This window comes from Globicephala melas, chromosome 11 (genome assembly GCF_963455315.2).
Source record: "Globicephala melas chromosome 11, mGloMel1.2, whole genome shotgun sequence".
In the NCBI taxonomy this organism is placed as follows: domain Eukaryota; kingdom Metazoa; phylum Chordata; class Mammalia; order Artiodactyla; family Delphinidae; genus Globicephala; species Globicephala melas.
Window position 1 is genome coordinate 46798055 of NC_083324.2, and position 19689 is coordinate 46817743.

The 19689-nt window shown below is 37.6% G+C and overlaps 1 protein-coding gene across 5 annotated transcripts in view; it reads left to right on the forward strand.

Moving 5' to 3' along the window:
* The window catches only part of TCAIM (T cell activation inhibitor, mitochondrial), a 36707-nt gene that overhangs the window by 2215 nt on the left and 14803 nt on the right, over nucleotides 1-19689 (forward strand). For all 5 annotated transcript variants that reach the window (XR_004033826.2, XM_030830227.2, XM_060307622.2 and 2 more), the window contains exons 2-6: nucleotides 3985-4057; nucleotides 5337-5472; nucleotides 8220-8373; nucleotides 11304-11556; nucleotides 18701-18823. Coding sequence is in view for 4 of the 5 variants with exons in the window: in XM_030830227.2 (XP_030686087.1) it covers nucleotides 3985-4057; nucleotides 5337-5472; nucleotides 8220-8373; nucleotides 11304-11556; nucleotides 18701-18823 (739 nt within the window). In the remaining variant the exon portion in view is untranslated. The remainder of the gene's footprint in view (nucleotides 1-3984; nucleotides 4058-5336; nucleotides 5473-8219; nucleotides 8374-11303; nucleotides 11557-18700; nucleotides 18824-19689) is intronic.

Sequence of the window (19689 nt, forward strand, 5' to 3'; positions counted from 1 at the left end):
TGCTCTATAATTCTCTGCATAACATACTTTATGCTCCATGTTTGAAAGTCACTGAGGATACAATCCCTAATTTTTGCAACTTTGCTGTGAGTGACTCTTTGGAGACTAATTCTGAAGTAACTCTTAAGATGAATTGCTAAATCAGCTTTTCCTAACAATTCTTTTTTTTTTTTTTTTTTTTTTTTGGTGGCCTGGCCACATGGCTTGTAGTATCTTAGTTCCCCAACCAGGGATGGAACCCACGCCCTCTGCAGTGGAAGCACCGAGTCCTAACCACTGGACTGCCAGGGAAATCCCTCCTAACAATTCTTATTTATAGATGTTTAGATATGTACATTTCTAAACAGTGTAACTTGGCTGCCTGCCTCTCAAATTCTTTGTGAATCAAATTGGAGACAGCCAGTCTTTTCTAAATCAACTTCCAAAAATTTTATTGTCTTTTTAGTGTGCTTTAACTTCTGTTTCAAATCAGTGATCATGACAGTTCCTTTTCAGTGTTTTATTTGTTTTGATGTCTTGCTTTGGAAAATGGGGAGTAGAGTATGACTTGGATCACCTACATTGCACATCAGATGGAGACCTTGTGATTTCATGAACTTCTAAAATGCTGCTGCAACAGACCATTAAAACAGGTTACATCATTGTTGCAATGGTAGGCCTAAGTTCTAGGCCTACTTAGTTCAGTACTTCTGACTTTTCAAGGCTTCTTATAAGATCATTTTATGCTCAAAAGGATGATGGTTAGAACTTGGCTGCATATTATTTTCATCTCTTGCCCATTCATATTCTTGGTTGATCATATGCCCCTCGAGTATTATTCCTTGTTTCTTACCCAAGTTTTAGCTCATTTATTAGCATCTTTGCAGTTAAGTGGCATAAATTTTCTTACTAATATTAAAAATGAAATGTCATTGTGTGTGAAGATGAGGGGCTGTTTTCTTCTTGAGCTAGATTGGAATCACAGTCCAGGGCCGTCACTGGACAGATTTCCCAGGGCCAGGGGCCTGTCTTAAATACTGAATGAACAACACGTACCTGCTCTATTCCTTTTCATTGTTTAATTTTGTATGCTAGAAGCATTGATTTTTTTTTTTTTTAAGAGCATACTTCGCGTGCTCTTTGTAAATAAACTAGGAAATAAAAAAAAGTAAAGGGCTTCCTATCCTACCACCTAAAGAGAGCCAGTGCTGGATTGGATATGTATATTCTTCTGGTCTCTTCTTTGCAAGCTTGGAGGCTTGTACCTGTTCTGTCTTACTAAGTCGAGATTGTTCAGTTACTTCATAATGACGTTTAGTGAGAATTCAGTCGGTCATGGGCAGCACTGAAACTTTAGTCAAAATGGTTCTTTCTTCCTCATTGTATCTCCATTTAATCTCAGAAATTTTCCAAATGGTAGGAGTATTTCTGGTATCCGTATTTGTCTCAAACAAAATAGCAAGGTGAAGGGTTAAATAAAAATCACGTTTTTAAACATTTAAATGAATACCTATAAACACATTCTGTATCCAAGAGGGTCTTGCCACACCAAGTCCACCAGAAAATGAATGGAAGCACCCACTGTTGTTTGCAAATGCACTTTTTAAATAGGTAATTCTTGAATTGTCTTTTAAATACATCTTTCTATTATCCTGTTAATGGCAGTTTTCCTTCATTACCTTGGTTCAGGTATTTTAACTGCATTATGAAAAAATTTTTTAAACTTTTTAGTTCTTAAAATTTGACAGAATAGGACTTGAGCCACGTGGTGGTTTGTTTTGAGCAAATACACTCTTCCACAGGCTCAGAGCTTCATAAGCCGGGGGAAGAAAGGATTTTTTACGTGGTGATTATCATGTGAATAATATGGCATTTCAAGACAGGTTGCTCATAGAATTTTTAAAATCACTTGGTCAGTTGACATGGAGACTATAGTATAGTTGAAATTCTTGCTGAAGCTCTAAATTATTGGAAAAGTCCATGTGATTCAAATCATGTTCCCCCTTTTATCTGCTTAACCTTTTAAAAAAAATAAGTTTTATTTTTTAGAGCAGTTTTAGGTTCACAGCAAAACTGACCAAAGTACGAGTTCCCACATACCCCCTCCCCACACACAGCCTCCCACACCTGAGTTGTACATTTGTCACAATCGATGAACTTAAATCGACACTTCATTCTTGCCCAAAGTCCATAGTTTACATTAGGGTTCACTCTTGGTGTTGTACATTCCACGGGTTTGGACAAATGTATAATGCCATGTACCTACCATTGTAGTATTATTATACAGAGAGTTTCACTGTCCTAAAAATCCTCTGTGTTCCACCTATTCATCCTTCCCTCTCCCCCAACCCCTGGCAACCACTGATCTTTTTACTATCACCATAGTTTTGCCTTTTCCAGAATGTCATAGAGCTGGAATCATACAGTATATAATCTTTCCAGATTGGCTTCTTTTGCTGGGTAATATGCATTTAAATTTCCTCAATGTCTCTTCATGGCTTGATAGCTCATTTCTTTTTGGCAATGAATAATATTCAGTTGGCCGGATGTACTACAGTTTATCCACTCACCTACTGAAGGATATCTTGGTTGCTTCCAAGTTTTGGCAATTAAGAATAAAGCCACAATAAACATCCGTGTGCAGGTTTGTGTGTAGACAAGTTTTCAGTTCATTTGGGTAAATACTGAGGAGGGTAGTTGCTGGATCATATGGTAAGAGTATGTTTAGTTTTGTAAGAAAGCCCCAAACTGTCTTCCAAAGTGGCTGTATCATTTTGCATTCCCACTAGCAATGAACGAGAGTTCCTGGTGCTCCACATCCTCACCAGCATTTGGTGGTGTTGGTGTTCTGGATTTGGCCATTCTAATAGGTGTGTTGCAGTATCTCATAGTTTTAATTTGCATTTCCCTGATGACCTATGATGTAGAGCGTACTTTCATATGCTTATTCGCCATCTGTATATCTTCTTGCAGGAGGTGTCTGTTCAGGTGTTTGGCTCCCTTTTTTAATCAGGTTGTCCGTTTTCTTATTGTTGAGTTTTAAATGTTTTTTGTATATTTTGGATAGCAGTCCTTTGTCAGATATGTGTATCTTTTACAAATATTTTCTCCCAGTCTGTGGCTTGTCCTCTTGTTCTCTCTACATTGTCTTTTGCAGAGCAAAATTTTTAATTTTAATGAAATTCAGTATATCAATTCTTTGCCTTCATGGATCATGTGTCTGGTGTTGTATCTAAAAAGTCACTGACATACCTTAGGTCATCTAGGTTTTCTCCTAGGTACTCTTCTAGGAATTTTATAGTATTTTTGTTTTACATTTAGGTCTTTGATCCATTTTGAGTTAACTTTTATGAAGGGTGTAAGGTCTGTGACTAGATTAACATTTTTGCATGTAGATGTCCAGTTGTTCCTGTACCATTTGTTGAAAAGATTATTGTTGCTCCATAGTATTGCCTTTGCTCCTTGTCAAAGATAAGTTGGCTATATTTTTGTAGGTCTATTTCTGGGCTCTCTATTCTGTCCCATTGATCTATTTGTCTGTTCTTTCACCAGTACCACACTGTCTTGATTACTGTAACTTTACAGTAAGTCTTGAAGTCCAGTAGTGTCAGTCCTCCAACTTTATTCTTCTTTGGTATTGAGTTGGCTATTCTGAGTCTTTTGCCTCTACATATAAACTTTAGAGTGAGTTTGTTGATTTCCATAAAATAACTTACTGGGATTTTGATTGGGATTGCATTGACTCTGTAGATCAAGTTGGAAAGAATTGACATCTTGACAATATCAAGTCTTCCTATCCATGAACATGGAATATCTCTCCATTTATTTAATTCTTCTTTGATTTCTTTCATCAGAGTTTTACAGTTTTCCTCATATAGATCTTGTACATATTTTGTCAGATTTATAACTAAGTATTTCATTTTGGGGGGTGCTAATGTAAATGGTAATGTGTTTTTAATTTCAAATTCCACTTGTTCATTACTGGTATCTGCTTAACTTTTTAAGTGATTAATGGATGCCTGGAAGTTGACCTACATATATATTCAGAAATGTTTTGCCACCTGAGACCTGTGAGGAGGTAAGCTTTGCGGTTCCATCTGTTATTAGTATTTGTTGGGGTGGAGGGGTGTGGAATCTGTTAGGTGTTTAGCTAATTTCAATTTATTATAATTTATCAAATTCTAACTATTTTGTGGATAATATGGTGGAGGGCAGGAATAAAAAAAGAAACAGAAAATTCATGTGAACATCCAGGTCCATTCTCCCAAGAGTCCATTCAGAGTAGAAGGTGAAAAGAATACCATCTTTCAAAATAGTTCAGTGTGAAAAGTTTAAGAGGAAAAAAAGATAAAGTTTGTCCTTAGCACAGTTCTTATTACCATGTTGCCCTCAAGTCTATTGCCATCATATAGAAAACCACGTTACATTTAAATTGTATAGTAAGGTCATTTGACTATCATATTTGCTATTTATGTAGTAAAGAGTAGATAGTCTAAACCCTATCTACTTCAAGAAAGGATTTAAGGAGTTCAGTAAAATTTAATTGGCACAGTAATAGGCACATATAGGGTAATCAAAATGGAGACCAGATACCCTCTAGAGAAAGATCATTTGTTAAAAAAATAGAACTGATGAGACAGTTATTCAAACATCAAATTTCATTCTGGCTTCTTGGTAGCCCAGTCAAAAGAGATAAATAAAGTGTTTATTTGGCTCAAAGTATATAACCAAAATAAAATTGGATCTGTTCCATAAAAATGACATGTGAAGTTTTAGATTTCTAAAACATATTTGGCAATAATTAGTACTTTTAATTAACTATTATGTACATGAATGTCTTAGTAAATAGTCATTGTTAAAAGGAATGTCTTGGGACTTCCCTGGTGGCGGAGTGGTTAAGAATCCGCCTGCCAATGCAGGGGACACGGGTTCAATCCCTGGTCCGGGAAGATCCCACATGCCACGGAGCAACTAAGCCCACATGCCGCAACTACTGAGCCCATGCGCCGCAACTACTGAAGCCCACTTGTGCTCTAGGGCCTGCGCGCCGCAACTACTGAGCCTGTGTACTCTGGAGCCTGTGCACCACAACGAAAGATCCCGCGTGCCACAACTAAGACCCAGTGCAGCCCCAAAAAAGTAAATTTTAAAAAAAGAAAAAGAAATCATGTGGGACTCACTGCTTTCAAAACTTTTGTAGATTTCAAAAACCCACAAAATTTTACACTTTGGTTTCTGTCTTATTTCTACGGTATTTTCCATACACAATAATCTTAATGCTACTGTCACTTTATACACGGGGGATTTGTGTCCATGTCAGTGCTCTGGTGAATAATAAATCCATATCTTTTAAAAAGGTTATGTCCAGGAAAGATATTTCCATACTGGTTTCTCTACTCAAGAGCTTTATCAGGAGCTGAAGCAGTCAATGCCTTGAGGCCATTCTATTTTGCTGTACATCCAGATTTCTTTGGACAGCACCCCAGGGAAAGGGTAAACAATTATTTTTTTACTTTTTAACATTTAGTCTATGTTTTTGTTTAGTTTATTTACCTTTGCTACAGTATGATACAGAGAGTTCTATAAATTGGGGTTGTTTTGTCACGGTGGAATAATCAGTGCTTTGAACTATAGATACTGAAAATTGAAACTAAAACTATTGTTTTTTCTAAATGAAAGCTGTCATGTTTTATGCAGGCAATAAAGATATCATGTAAACTCCTTAGAGTATTAGTAATCATATTTTCTGTACCAGGTTTGAAAGTAAAATTGAGGGTTTGAAGGAAAATTTAAGGGCTCTGATACCCTAATCAGTCCTTTTTTTTAAGGTTGATGCAAGGAGGGTTTTTCAGTGCCCAAATAGTTTTTCCTTATGTTGCATGCTGCTGGTCCACTTCCCTATATCATCAGTTAATGTCTTCTCAAGGAATACAAACTCATGATGAACTTAGTTAGGAAGGTCACTATTTTTTAATGTTAGATAATATATTACAAAGCCAGATGCTTTGGAATAATTTCATTGGTTCCTTTTATCTTCCTTAACATTGACACCTGGTTTAACATGAAAAGGAATTTAAAACTCTTGAAAATTAGAACATTATTGTGTTGCTTCTCCCCCTTTTTTGGGGGTGGGGGGGCATGCCTTGCGGCTTGCACGATCTTAGTTCCCCAACTAAGCGAGGAGTCCTAACCACTGGACCGCCAGGGAATTTCCTGTATTGCTTTTTTCTACTTGCCATGGAAAATAAATCAGTTTTGCTTCTTTGCTTTAGGAAAATATTCTGTTTATGATAGTTGATATATATATATATATATATATATATATAGGCTATTCGAAGTCATATCCTTTTTAAGTAATTAGTAAATTGAATCAACAGAAAAATACTACCTTGGAGATGTAATAATTTAATACAAATTATTGGGGATGTCATAAATTAACACAATTTAATTTAATGTTTAATAATGTAAAGTTTTTAAATCCAACGTGTGAGGAAAAATTAAGCTTAGTACTAGGTGACTGGTTTCCCTCCTCTACAAGTGTACCTTTTTTTTTTTACTAAAACTTCTGTGTGCTATAAAAGGTGAACTCAGCAGGCTTGGGTTGCTTTGTTGCAAAGAAATGCCAGGCTTCAGTGCTGGCCCTTCACTGCCTCCTGGGAGATGAGCTCTGAGCCCCTGGGATATCCTGGCCTGATAAGAATGTTTTTGTGTGCCGGGGCCTTGGGCCACACCAGATAGTTTATGCTAACAATGTATTTTACGGTGAATGCCTGTTTTCTCATGTCTGAGGCCCTCTGGGGAGGCTGGAGACTGAATAGCTATGGTCAGTCATGTGGGCATGTAGTGCCCCAGTAAAAGCCCTGGCCCCCAAGGCTTGGATGAGCTTCCTTGGTTGGCAGCACTTCTCATGTGTTGTCACATATCCTTGCTGGGGGCTTAAGCACTGTCTGTACAACTCCCCTGGGAGAGAACAACTGGAACCTTGCGCTTGGTCCCTACGGGACTCCACCTTACATGCCTTTTCCCTTTGCTGATGTTAATCTGTATCCTTTTGCTGTTATAAACTGTAACTGTGAGTATAACAGCTTTTCTGAGTTCTGTAAATCCTTCTAGTGAATCATCAAACCCCCAACACAATATAGCTGAGAGCGGTATATTGTACTAAATTCAACAAACAAAAACAAACAAACTGTTCCTAATTTCAGATCACACTGTGTTTCTGAGAAGAGACCTATAGGGATAAGAAGCACAGTTATTATTTATGCCATTTCTTGGAACTGTTCCTTCACTAAAAGACATTTCTTTTTTCACTTAACAGTACATCCTAGAGATCACTCTGTGTACATTCCTAAATACCGTCTGTGTCATATTCTTTCCCTTTTTTTTCCTTTTGGTTGTGTAGCACTCCATTGAATGAAGATACCATAATTCAACCAATCTCTGAAAGGGCATTTTAAGAGCCCATTATATAGAGAGAAATTAGCTCTTTGCTATGAAATAACTTGCAAATTGGGGAATTCCCTGGTGGTCCAGTGGTTAGGACTTGGTGCTTTCACTGCGGTGGGCCTGGGTTCAATCCCTGGTCGGGGAAGTAAGATCCCGCAAGCTGCACAGGGCGGCCAAAAAAGAAAAAGAAAAGAAAGAACTTGCACATATTTTCTTCTACTCGGTTTTTGTCTGTAGACTGCTTAGTGTGTGGGTGGGTGGGGGGGGTTGGTTTTTTATGTGTTCTTCTCTTAAGTTTTTTTTTTAATGGAAGTATAGTTGATTTACAATGTGTTAATTTCTGCTGTACAGCACAGTGATTGTTATACATATATATGTATTTATATTCTTTTCCATTATCCTGGTTCATCACAGGATATTGAATATAGTTCCCTGTGCTATATTAAGTTTTTAAATTTTTTTATGTAATTGGATTTATCAATCATTCATTACCTGGGATATTCAGCCATAGTTAGGCTTTTTCCACATCTAAGTTATAAAGAAACTCAGCCATGTTTTCTTCTAGTACTTACGTGGCCACATTTTTTTTTTTTTACACATCTCATCCCTATGGAGTTCCATGTTGTAAGGGGTGGATCCAATTTTATCCTGTACTGAGGAGCTATGAAATCCCACCATTTTAAAATACTAAATTCTTTAATATACTCAATAATGTGTTTAAAAGGTCGGGATATAATTTCTGACGTTTCCTTGTTCTATTTTGTGTATAAATGCCTCTTAATATTGTTTTCCAGGAAGTCAATGAAAATTCTCTTAAGAGATTAAGTGCCTACTTAGAAAACCTCCAGAAACCAGGCTTCAAGTCTTTGAAACCAACCCAGCTTACGTTTTATGTAAGAGAAACAGACCAGAACTCCTCTGATGGCCAGGAACACTTCAGCACTTCCGGTACGTTTCTTATTTCTCGTGTGTCCCTTGCAGGCTTGGTGTGATGTGTCAAATCTGTCTAACGTTGCTAGAAGACCTTCGGGTTGAAGCCTTGTCATAGAAAATAATATCATTTAATTGCATGTTTTCCTGGAGTTAGATTCTGTTCCTGGTTGCATGTGTTTGATGAGCCATTTTTTATGTTTAAACTTTTCTGACTAGAAAACTGAAGTGTTCCTATTTGTCCCCTTCCTATTTCAGTGCTGTTTTAAGTATTAAATGTCTATATAACAATTTATATCTTTAAAAAATATAGCTTACATTCTCTAATTTAGTCCCCAAAGTACCCTGTGAGGAAGGTAGTATTTGCCCAATTGTAACTTAGTAATGTCCCAGGACCATGGAGACAGAATAGGGGTCTTGAGCCCTTTTACTCCAGCCTCATGCTGTTTCTAAAATCTGATCAGTCTTCCTGTACAGCCTTCTGTTTTATCCTTTGTCACTGCTTTAGCCATGATCCAGTGATCCTTTAAACTAAGGATGAATGTGGGTCTGTCCATGCTTTTCATGATCCTTGAGGAAATAACTTTATTTTTAGAATGAACTTTAAAACAGTTTAAAGATTTACTAAGAGCTTTCTGTGAACTAATGCTAAAACAAATAGCTGTCGTCAGCTCTGGCTGAGTAAAGAGAAAAATCCTCCACTTTCAGTTAATGGTTAACTTTGAACCATTTATTAAATGAAAATAGATTATAAAAAAATAAATTAAAAATGGGAGAAAACATACAGCATAAGTGACAAAAAGATAATGTTAGTATATAAGAAGTTCTTAGGAGTCAAAAAGAAAACAGAGCAGCCTGGTTGCAAAAATGGGCAAGCACGATGTCTCGGCAGTTCAGTAAATAATACACATATATAGCCAATAAGATACAAAAACGTTTAGCCTCAGTAATCAAATGCAAACTAAATTAATTAGGTAATATTTTCCAATAAAGGATATATCCAATCTGGTACAGGCATTCCACACTATATAGCAGCCCTTACCTTGGATTAAACAATTAATGGAATTGATAAATTAAGAGAGAAACTGAGATTTATTCCTTGACTTACCTCTTCTGAGGATAAACTATTTTTTCCTAACCTCAGTTGCAGGAATTTGCATTTTCCTTTCCTCTTTCACTGACTAGAACAATTTTCCTACCAGTATTTCTCACTTTACCGTCAATGATTCAACGAAAAGATCTTTCTTAGTTTGCATGTTCTACATTTTGTAAATCTATGTGGCTGGCATAGTAGGTATCTCTGTGAATGATTTATATTGCAATGACTTTCATCCGTGGCAAAGACAAGAAAACACATTTCGGCCTTCTGTGGAATGGTGAAAAATTAAAAAGAACTTTTATAGTCATCAGTTTTGGCAGTGTTAAATAAATTGTGCTACATTAATTATGTGGATTAGTATAGAGCTACTAAAAAGAAAGAGAATGATGTATACATACAGATAATGGAAGAGTCACCAAGGTTAAATAACAAAAGCAAGTTCAAAGTAATAGATCCAGAATGGTGCAGTTTATATGTTAAAAAGGAACAAATCACACTGTGGGTGTGTGTTCATGCAGACACAAAAGCGTATATGTCATATATAACATACACACAAAGCACATAGAAAAGGTCTAGAGCAGTGCTGTCCAAGAGAACTTTCTGCGGAGAGGTAACTGTTCTGTATGAGCGCTGTCTGGTACAGCTGGCACTAGCCCCATGTGGCTACTGACCACTTGAAGTGGGGCTAGTATGACCAGGAACTGAATTTTAAATTGTATTTAATTTCAATCAATTTAATTTTACCCATAAATAGCCACATATGGCTGGTAGCTACCGTATTAGGCAGTGCAGGTCTCAATGCTTGTATACCTAAATGTTAATGGGGTTACATCTAGTGCAAGTGTGAGGTTGTGTGCCTGTCAACAGGAGACTTTTACTTTGTATATATAATTTTACAAGAAGGATGTACTTATATAACCCTTGTATAATTTTCCAAACTAATTTTAAAAATTTTTCCAAAAAAAGAGTCAGCATGTTATAATGGGGAAAACGCTTGGCTTGCTGGCAGCTCAGATTTCAGCCCTCACTTCACGCTTCTTAACCTCCTTGAACCTCCGCTTCTTCACATTTCAAAAGAGAGATAATAATGGCACTGGTGAGAGTGTTCACTGAAAAGTTATGTAAATTCAACTAGCGCCATGTTTAATACCCAGTAAAGGTGCAGGGGAACCAGTAGATTTCCTACTGTTGACGTAAGTTAGATTACTACCCTGAGCCCAGGGACTACTTGCATTAAAGTCAGATTGTGAAGTGCTAACTTTTAAAAAATTAGGGAACTTTGAGTCACTTCTGAAAATATTGTGTCCCTAGCTAGTTGGATGGGGGAGTATGAGGACAGTCTCTTTCAACCGTAGAGAAAATTTGAGATGGGTTTCTGTGACCCCTGAGACTGGATTGGCCCCCCTCCTTGAACCACTGAAGCAGGGCAGCCTGCCCCACCCTCCCCCTACCTCCACCCTCCCCCTTCTCTTTAGTGCTGGACACCCTCTCTGGTGGACACTTGCTCATAGGAGAGCTTTTCCAACCCTTAGACTGTAGAGACCAAATTTATGAACAGCATTGAAAATATTCTCAATCCCCGTCTTGGGCTGGGGTGGGTTTGGTCACTGGCGCCAAACTAGAAACGGGAGCTGACAGAGGACTTCATGAAGATGGAGGTAGTGTGGTACAGTTTTGGAGAAGGGATGTAGTTTTCCATTTACAGATGATTTTCCAATAGGATGAATTTTAATGAGTAATGGAGTGTTCTAAAGATTTTGATTCTATAAATGTTATATGAAAAGAAATGTTTTTCAAGTAAAGCAAATAATCATCTGTATTAACTGTTTGGGGGAATTATATTCTCTAGGATTTCGAGCAGTCAAATTTACTTTGCACACCAGAGATCTGCTAAGCACAGTGTTATATATTCTCAACTCCTGCAGTTTATCTATTGAACATATCCAAAGCTTGAATACTAATGTGCACTCCCAGCCTCTCAAAGAGGCCACAAGGATATCTGACAGGCCCATCAAATGGGACAAGTCTTACTACTCCTTTACTGGATTCAAGGACCCCGATGAAGACCTCGAGCAAGTCTGGAGAATGGAAACAACCCTAACGTACGTAAGAGTTTTTATTTAACTGAACTTATTTGTAGTTAGTAGCCCCCACTCGCCTCGACTAGAGAAAAGCCCGCATGCAGCAACAATACCCAATGCAGCCAAAAGGAAACCCCAAAAAAACATGAGCTAGAAGAGAGGGTCTCAGCCTTGCACGCACTGGGATCCAGCCCATGAAACTTCTGCTTATACCCATTGCTCTAACGATCTCACAGTGTGTCCCGATGAACAAAACCTTCGGAATGTCTGACCTACCTTTTGGTATAGAAAAAAAGTGGGATTGGATAAGTCAGGGCATAAAAGTAACAATGAGAGTTGTTGGACCTTAAGTCAAGAGGCTTTAGAATAACATATTAAAGAAATTCAGCAATTAGTCTGTGGTTCAGTTGAGTGTTTCACAGGGTACAATTTTGGTCTGGAGCTAGATGTGTAGCCATCATGAAAAGATTGTCCCAAGGACCCAGAACTCAGAGTTAGTCAGCTGGCGAACAACGAAAACAGACTGGAACTGGGAAAAGCCAATTCACCAAGATAAGTGCTATTCCATTGGTTCCTTGTCCAAGCTGAGTATTTATAATTTCCTTATTTGTATGTAGTTCATCCAATAAAATTCTTCAGTCTTTAATAAAAGTAAGCACTCTCACATTATATTATATTACATGTTACTAGATAATGCATTTTTAAGAGTAGGGAACATGCTTTAATCATCTTTCTACTAATCTGCTTCGTAGATTCATAAAACCCAACCAGCGTTTTTATTTCACTGAATTAAAGAATTGTTGGAAAAGTGTGAATGTGAAGTGCTGGAGGCTGGGTGTGGAGAACTCAAGGTTTAATATGGAAATGTAAAGTAGCTTAATACAGATGGTAGCAGTAGAAGTGACTCAGCAATGAATGTAGAGGACCATTTTTTTTTAAAACAGTGCCTCTGTTAGTTTCATTACTGTTGACTTAAAGTATCTGCTGTTTTTAGCAAGAGATACATTGTGTTAAGGAAATTTTCTGAGTGTACATGAGTTGTGTTACTATGAATTCTTCATTTCCTCCAGAGGGATACTTTGTTTTAAATTCAAGCTCTCATGTTGACAGTTACCAGCACAAGCTCAAAACATGTCATTTTGATTTGCCTACTCTAAGGAAGATAGCAACATAAATTAAATAGACCACTGTTTTAGAAATTGAAATCAGTAGAAATATAACTGTCTAATTTATTGATCATTATTATCCAAATTCAGTTGTCAATAGCTATGTATCTTGTCAAACAATGAAGTAAATCCATTCATAGCCAGGTAGAACCTTTGTTTTCTTAGCTTTGACAAATGAAATTAACAACAATAAAGCATTACATGTTTTATCCCTGTTTATAAGAGAGATCTTGCATTCACTTTAAAACTGTGATTTAAAATTAATATTGAATTATCCTAAATGAAACAGACAGTATTTAGAGTTTCTTACAGAAGAGCTGGAATAGGGTTGTGGCTGGTTCTTGGTGTAATGCTGTTTCATATCTTTTACTTCCATATATTTTTCTTGGGCTAGAGAATATTGAGAGTTGACTGGTATCACCTTAAATCTTCCTACTCAAAGCTTCTCTTCTAAAATCGACCGGTTAGAGATTTCTGTTTTGTTTAGTTTTTGATGCTTGTATCGGAGGTCCTTGGGTTATATTTCTTGAACATTGATATGTTATTGACTTACCTGAACCAGATCATCACACCTCATAGAGTTTGAGTTTAGCTTATTAGGTATAATTTTAGAGCAGAAGGTCTAGGCTGGGTAGGATAGGAGAGGACAGCTCTACACTGAAAAAGGCAAGAAAAGGAATACATGCTGCTCTTTGGGCCCTTTGGGTAAATTACAGTATCCAATAAATGCTGCCAAAAAAAATCTGTTGCCTTTACCATCATGCCTTAGAGGGCCGGTGCCCCGGTTACGACAGTTGTATGAATTTGGAAGATTTCATATCTCTTATTTCCATAACCTAACCTGGTCTCCCTGGTCCAGTGTGTTCACACAGGCCCAGCACCCCTTTCCAATCTTGACCTTTTCCCAAATATGGATGTTGCCCAGTTTGCAGGAACGCTGATGAGGGTTTGTTCAAGGTTTTGTTTTATGTTAGTTTTTCCCAGTAAGGATTCCAGGAGCTTATGTCATCAAAGCCAGTTTGTATCAGTTTCTTGTTTCAGTTATTAATTTTTTATTTGGCCACGCCACGTGGGACGTGGAATCTTAGTTCCCCAACCAGGGATCGAACCCAAGCCCCCTGCATTGGAAGTGTGGAGTCTTAACCACCGGACCGCCAGAGAAGTCCTAATTTTTTTAATTTGTTATTATTTTGCAAATAATTATAAAATCGTTGAACCATTTGACAGGTTTCAAACCATATGAATGGAATGACTGTCCCATAGTCAGGAGATTTAGGGGCTGTAACTCGGACAAAACTTATTCACCACCATGGTCATTTTGGCCATATCCGGTTTGTTTTTATTTTCATTCTTGTATTGTTTACCTCATCTTTATTATATCTGTAGTTATAGGAGAGGACGCATAAGGAGCACATGCTGAATTACACAGTTCAGAGGAAGCATAAAAATAATTCTGCAATTTACATCCAGCTGATCTTCACCTGGTTTACAAATTGCATTCACCTGATCAAAATTTAATCTTGGGGCTTCCCTGGTGGCGCAGTTGTTGAGAGTCTGCCTGCCAATGCAGGGGACGCGGGTTCGTGCCCCGGTCCGGGAGGGTCCCGCGTGCCGCGGAGCGGCTGGGCCCGCGGGCCGTGGCCGCTGAGCCTGCGCGTCCGGAGCCTGTGCTCCACGGCGGGAGAGACCATAGCAGAGAGAGGCCCGCGTACCGCAAAAAAAAAAAAAAAAAAAAAAAATTAATCTTGAAAGCATGTTATTTCTAATATTTCAGAATGTAATGTTAAAAAGAGAAAATATAACAGTTCTATTTAGTGTAAACTTTCAAATAATTTTCCTTATGTTTCCGCAGAGACATGCAGGCTGAAATAAATCACAGAAATTATGAAAATAAATTAGTTGAGTTTTTGAAAACACAACATAGAAGAATTATCAGGTCATAAAAGCTCCATTTAATCTATTTTCTTCTTATATCTGGCAGTTACATTTCAATGTACATTTTAGGACATGCTGTGTAATTTTCAATTTCTCAGCAAATTGTGCTTTATCTTACTGTAAAATCACTTTATAGTGATAAAAACACTATAATGAAATGTTTAATATGTAAGGTTTTCTAATTATATACTATAATAAAAAGAATATGCCAGCCTAAAAAAATTAGAAAATGCTACTTTGTGTTGTAGCTTTTAGTATTTCCATATTTTGCATATATTCCCCGATTATCAAATAATTTTATAACTAAAATATATTGTATTTATAGAATTTGTGTTTGCAAGGAGACAACAGGATCCATTTGTATCTAAACAGAATGATCCCATATGTAATGTCTATCCCACTGAAAAAAACATGTCATTGAACTATAGAAAGACCATTGAAATGCTATTCTGTTAACTACTGAGATATTAGTAAGTGTCAGACTTCCATTTTTTCTATTTGAAGTTTGCACACAAAGTTTTATTTCACTTGCATTGTCTAAGCTCTGAATCCTCTTAGTGTCCACAAAATGCCACATTGGACAATTACAATATTGGAATTATTTCTGTAGGATATTTGGAAATGCTATAATCATGCTTTAACTCATATAATACACTTATTCAGCCTTCTCCTTATTTATAGGCTAAGTCATTGTTTTTCAAATTATAAGTCATAACTTTAGTCTCTGTAACCTCCTTTAATCGGGAATGGTTCCTCAGTGTTTTCTTGTCTTCCATTGCCTTGCTGTTATTTAGTAGAATGTCCTTCAATTTGAGTGTTTTGAGTTTATCTGGTATTTCTCATAACTAGAGTCAGGTTATTCATATTTGGCAGGAATACCCGGAAAGTGAAGTGTGTTGTTTTCAATGTTATATAGGAGGCATATGATGTTGATTATCCCATTACTAGTGATATTAACTTGGATCATTTGATTAAGGTGGTGTCTCCCAGTTTTTTCCCCAGTAAAGGAACTATTTTTCCCTTCAGTTAGTTTCTTTTGAGCAGATACTTAGGGCTGTGTAAATATCCTTTTAACACTGAAGTTTTACCCCTTAGCTCTAGTGCTCATTGATGATTTTTGCCTGAATCACATATTATGATGATGGTTGCCAAATGGCAATTTTCTAACCTTATCATCCCTTCAAGCCGGCTCCTATGTCCCCATCATTCTTTGAGAACTCTCTTACTTCCTGGTTCACCAAGGTGTTCCAGGCTCATCTGGACTTTCCCTGGCCCAGTGTTTGATTGAACCATTTTGCCAAGAAGCTCTGGTTCTTTTTAGGAGGGAATGATTTTTAGAAACCAAGATCTGGGTGGTGCATGTCTCAATTGCTACTGAACTTCTCAGTGGCCAGAGCTAGGATACATGTATCTTTGTCTTTATATCTATAGATAGATCTAATATCTACATAGATAGAAAGAAAATGCCATGTGTAGAACCTTCATTTTTATCTCCGTGTTTAGACACAAAACACAAAAATTGTTAAACTAGATCAGTTAAATTTTATACACTAAATGTAAGAATTCCAACAATCAGGTCATGAATATATATAATCGTAAGATTATATTTCATTCTACAGTTTAAGACATTTGGTCCCCAAACCCAACATAGTATGCCATTTGGTAATTCATTTGGCAAAAAGCATCCTTTCTATTACATAATTTAAAGTAAACTGATTAACACGTATGACTTAATAAATGACGAAAAGGTTGAAAAATTGTAATAGCTAATAATCGTGATACAAAGTAAGATATTATTTTCTTATTTCTCACACAGAAAGCAGAAATAAAATCACTACCAGTATTCTTAAAGAGGGAGTAGGAAGAATTATTAATGACTGCACACATTTAGTGAGTCAAAAAAATGGGGAATATAGGGAATTCCCTGGTGGTCCAGTGGTTAGGGCTCCGAGCTTCCACTGCAGGGGGCACAGGTTCAATCCCTGTTCCAGAACTAAGATCCCTGCAAGCTCCTCCTCACGGCCAAAGAAACAAAGTGGAACATCTTTAGTTAGAGGAAAAGATCCCAATTCCTTACCCCAATGTGCAAGACCTTTTATAATCTCACACACACACACACATATGTGCCTCTCCAGTCTCATCTCACACCACCCTCCCTCTAGGCATCGTGTGATCTGGGCACGTTGGTTCATCTTATACTTCCCTGTGCACTGGCGTGGTTGGCATGCCCTTCCCTTTCACTAATCTGCCTGGAAAAATCTGGTCCATCTCTCAGGTTAGAACCTTCCAGGCAGAATTAGTTAATTCTTCCTCTGTTCTCCTAGAAGCTCATATATTCTCTTCCAGTTGCTTCTCTCTCTGTTCCTTACTAGATGTATCTTCCTTAGATTCCCAACACAACACACTGTTCGGCTTTCAGGATAAATATTTGATGCACGCATAATGATTTGATTGGTTCTGAAAGTTTCAATTTGATTACTATTATTTTGCGGCCGCGCTGTGCAGTGTGCCAGATGGTTGTTCCCCGACCAGGGATAGGACCCAGTGTCCCCTGCAGTGGAAGCGGGAGTCCTAACCAATGGACCACCAGGGAATTCCCTGAACTTGATTATTTTTTAAATGTTTTAGATCACAACATCTCAAACCTTTAAAGTGACTTAATAAGGAACCTTCAAAAGGTTTATTTGGCAAGCACTTCTGAGATGGACATATGAGCCCTTCTGCAGAGTTATCCTAACACCTGACCATCAGTCACTGACAGGTGTCCCACAGGGGGTGTCAGGTGGCCTGGGGATGGCGTGCTTTAGACCATTTTTCCCCTAACCCCCTGGAGCTTTCTCTTGCACGGCTGTACCCAGGGCCCACTCCACCACTACATCTTGGACCCAAAATGTTCCTCTGATCCCCAAGTCACCTTGCCATTCTGCCCTGCCTACTCCTGCAGCAGCCATTCAGCCTCCTAGGCACCACCCAGGCCTCTCGTTTGTCCAGACTCCCCTAGGAGACTAGAGGCTCTGAGCGACAGCCAGCATCCCTTGTGCCATGACCATTATAACACCGAGGAAGTGATAACCTCCCAAAGGGCCATGCTGCTCGGTACGAGGCCACCCAGGCTGCCCTCAGCTCTTTTCTGAAGCTCTCCCCTTCTAATCCTTACGCCGAATTTGATGTTTATTTTCTCTTTTAAGACTTCACTGAAGTAAACGTTCTAAGAAATGCAGAATTAAAAGAACATCTTTCTGCTGAGCCTATGATGTAGTTGACGGGGGAAAAAAATAAAGGTGGAGAGAGGTGAGACTAGAGCTGGGCATTTGGTTGGGTGGAAAGGAACTGAGGGGCAAACAGACCCACCCGACAGGAGCATGTGGACGGAGACACCGAGACTGGTGAGGTCTGACCAGTGGGAGCACTTGGACAGAGCGCTGAGGGGGTGAGCAGGGAGGCTCAGGGTGCTAACAACCAAGACGAAAACAAAGGAAGAGACTGGATCTACCCAGTTAGAATCCACAGAGTTCCCTTCGCAAGTCCCTTCATCAGGAAATACTGCCTTTTGAATGTCACCAGTACCATTAGGTGCGTCTTCTGAATTGACTTTTTCACCGTCTGGCTGCACTAGAACATCATCTGCTCATTTGCTCCAGTAGGAAAAGGGTCGCCTGTAGATGACTGATGTAAGTGATGGTCTAGTATAGCCTGCCTAAGAGTGCAATAAACATAAGTGAGGTTTGAAGTATCTTTAATTCTTTAAAAATCATCCCATCTTTGGAAATCTAGCAACAGGCTTGGTATAATTTAAATTGAATTTTTTTGATAGACAAAGGAAGTTGTCATAAGTAGAATATGATTTAACAGATGCTGGCAGTTTTCCAAGAAACCTATTTTAGAAGTATTTACTCTAAAAGAATAGACTTCGCAACAGTACTTATAATTTGGCAAACGTTTGATGGCAAACTCAGTTTAACACTGGGGCTGCTTTAAGTCAATGAACACATCGTTCAATAGTAGAAATGTCTGCATTATAGTTAGTATTGCAAAGTGTATATCTCTGTTTTTCTTCTTTCTAGATCCTGGTTAGATAATAATGGGAAAAGTGCTGTTAAAAAGCTGAAGAATAGTTTGCCACTTAGAAAAGAACTAGATCGTTTAAAAGATGAACTGTCCCATCAATTGCAGCTCTCGGATATCAGGTAATGAAGAAGAGAAAACCTAATTTAGAGATTACCTTTGGTAAAGGTTTCTAACAGTTAAATATTTGCATCTTTAATTACTGTGTTCACTAAATATTCAGTTATCTTTTTATGAAAGTAATCAAATGTTTATGTAAGAAAATCAATATGAATTTCTTGCTTAAAATAGTGAAGTAAAGTTTAGATACTGATATTTTTAGCATAATAGTTTTTTTTTAACATAATGGGCTTGTGAAAAATATACTTTTCCTATGCCCATAATGTATAAAAAATAATTATTTCCCAATCATGTAAGACTGGTACTTAAGTTTAAAAAGAGGAAGGAAGATAAAAAATAAATGTTGTATTCTTTTATTCTGTGTTATATAGCATGACTTTTTTTTTAATTGAGGTATAATTGACATATAACATTATATTAGTTCCAAGTGTTTTACATGATAATTCCTTATTTGTATACATTGCAAAATGACCACCACAATAAGTCTAGTTGACATCTGTCACCATACATAGTTACAAAACAATTTTTTTCTTGTGATGAGAACTTTTAAGATCTACTCTTTAAGCAACTTTCAAAATGCAATACAGTATTATTACCTGTAGTCACTATAACATGACTTTTTAAATGTTTTCATAAACTTAGAAATCACAGTTGTATAAAGATACATGCTGAATCTTTATCTATTATAAAAATAGATTTAACAGCTGTTACAACCCTAAGGAGGGGGTGGTGTGATTCAGTCATGGGACTCTGCATTACAAGAACCCTGAGGTATTGTCATCTGGTCTGGAGCTTAAACTTCTGTTACTCTTTGCTGTAGCCTGTTTTGTTGTTTTCAGCCATCATTATCAGGACTTTTTACTTAAAT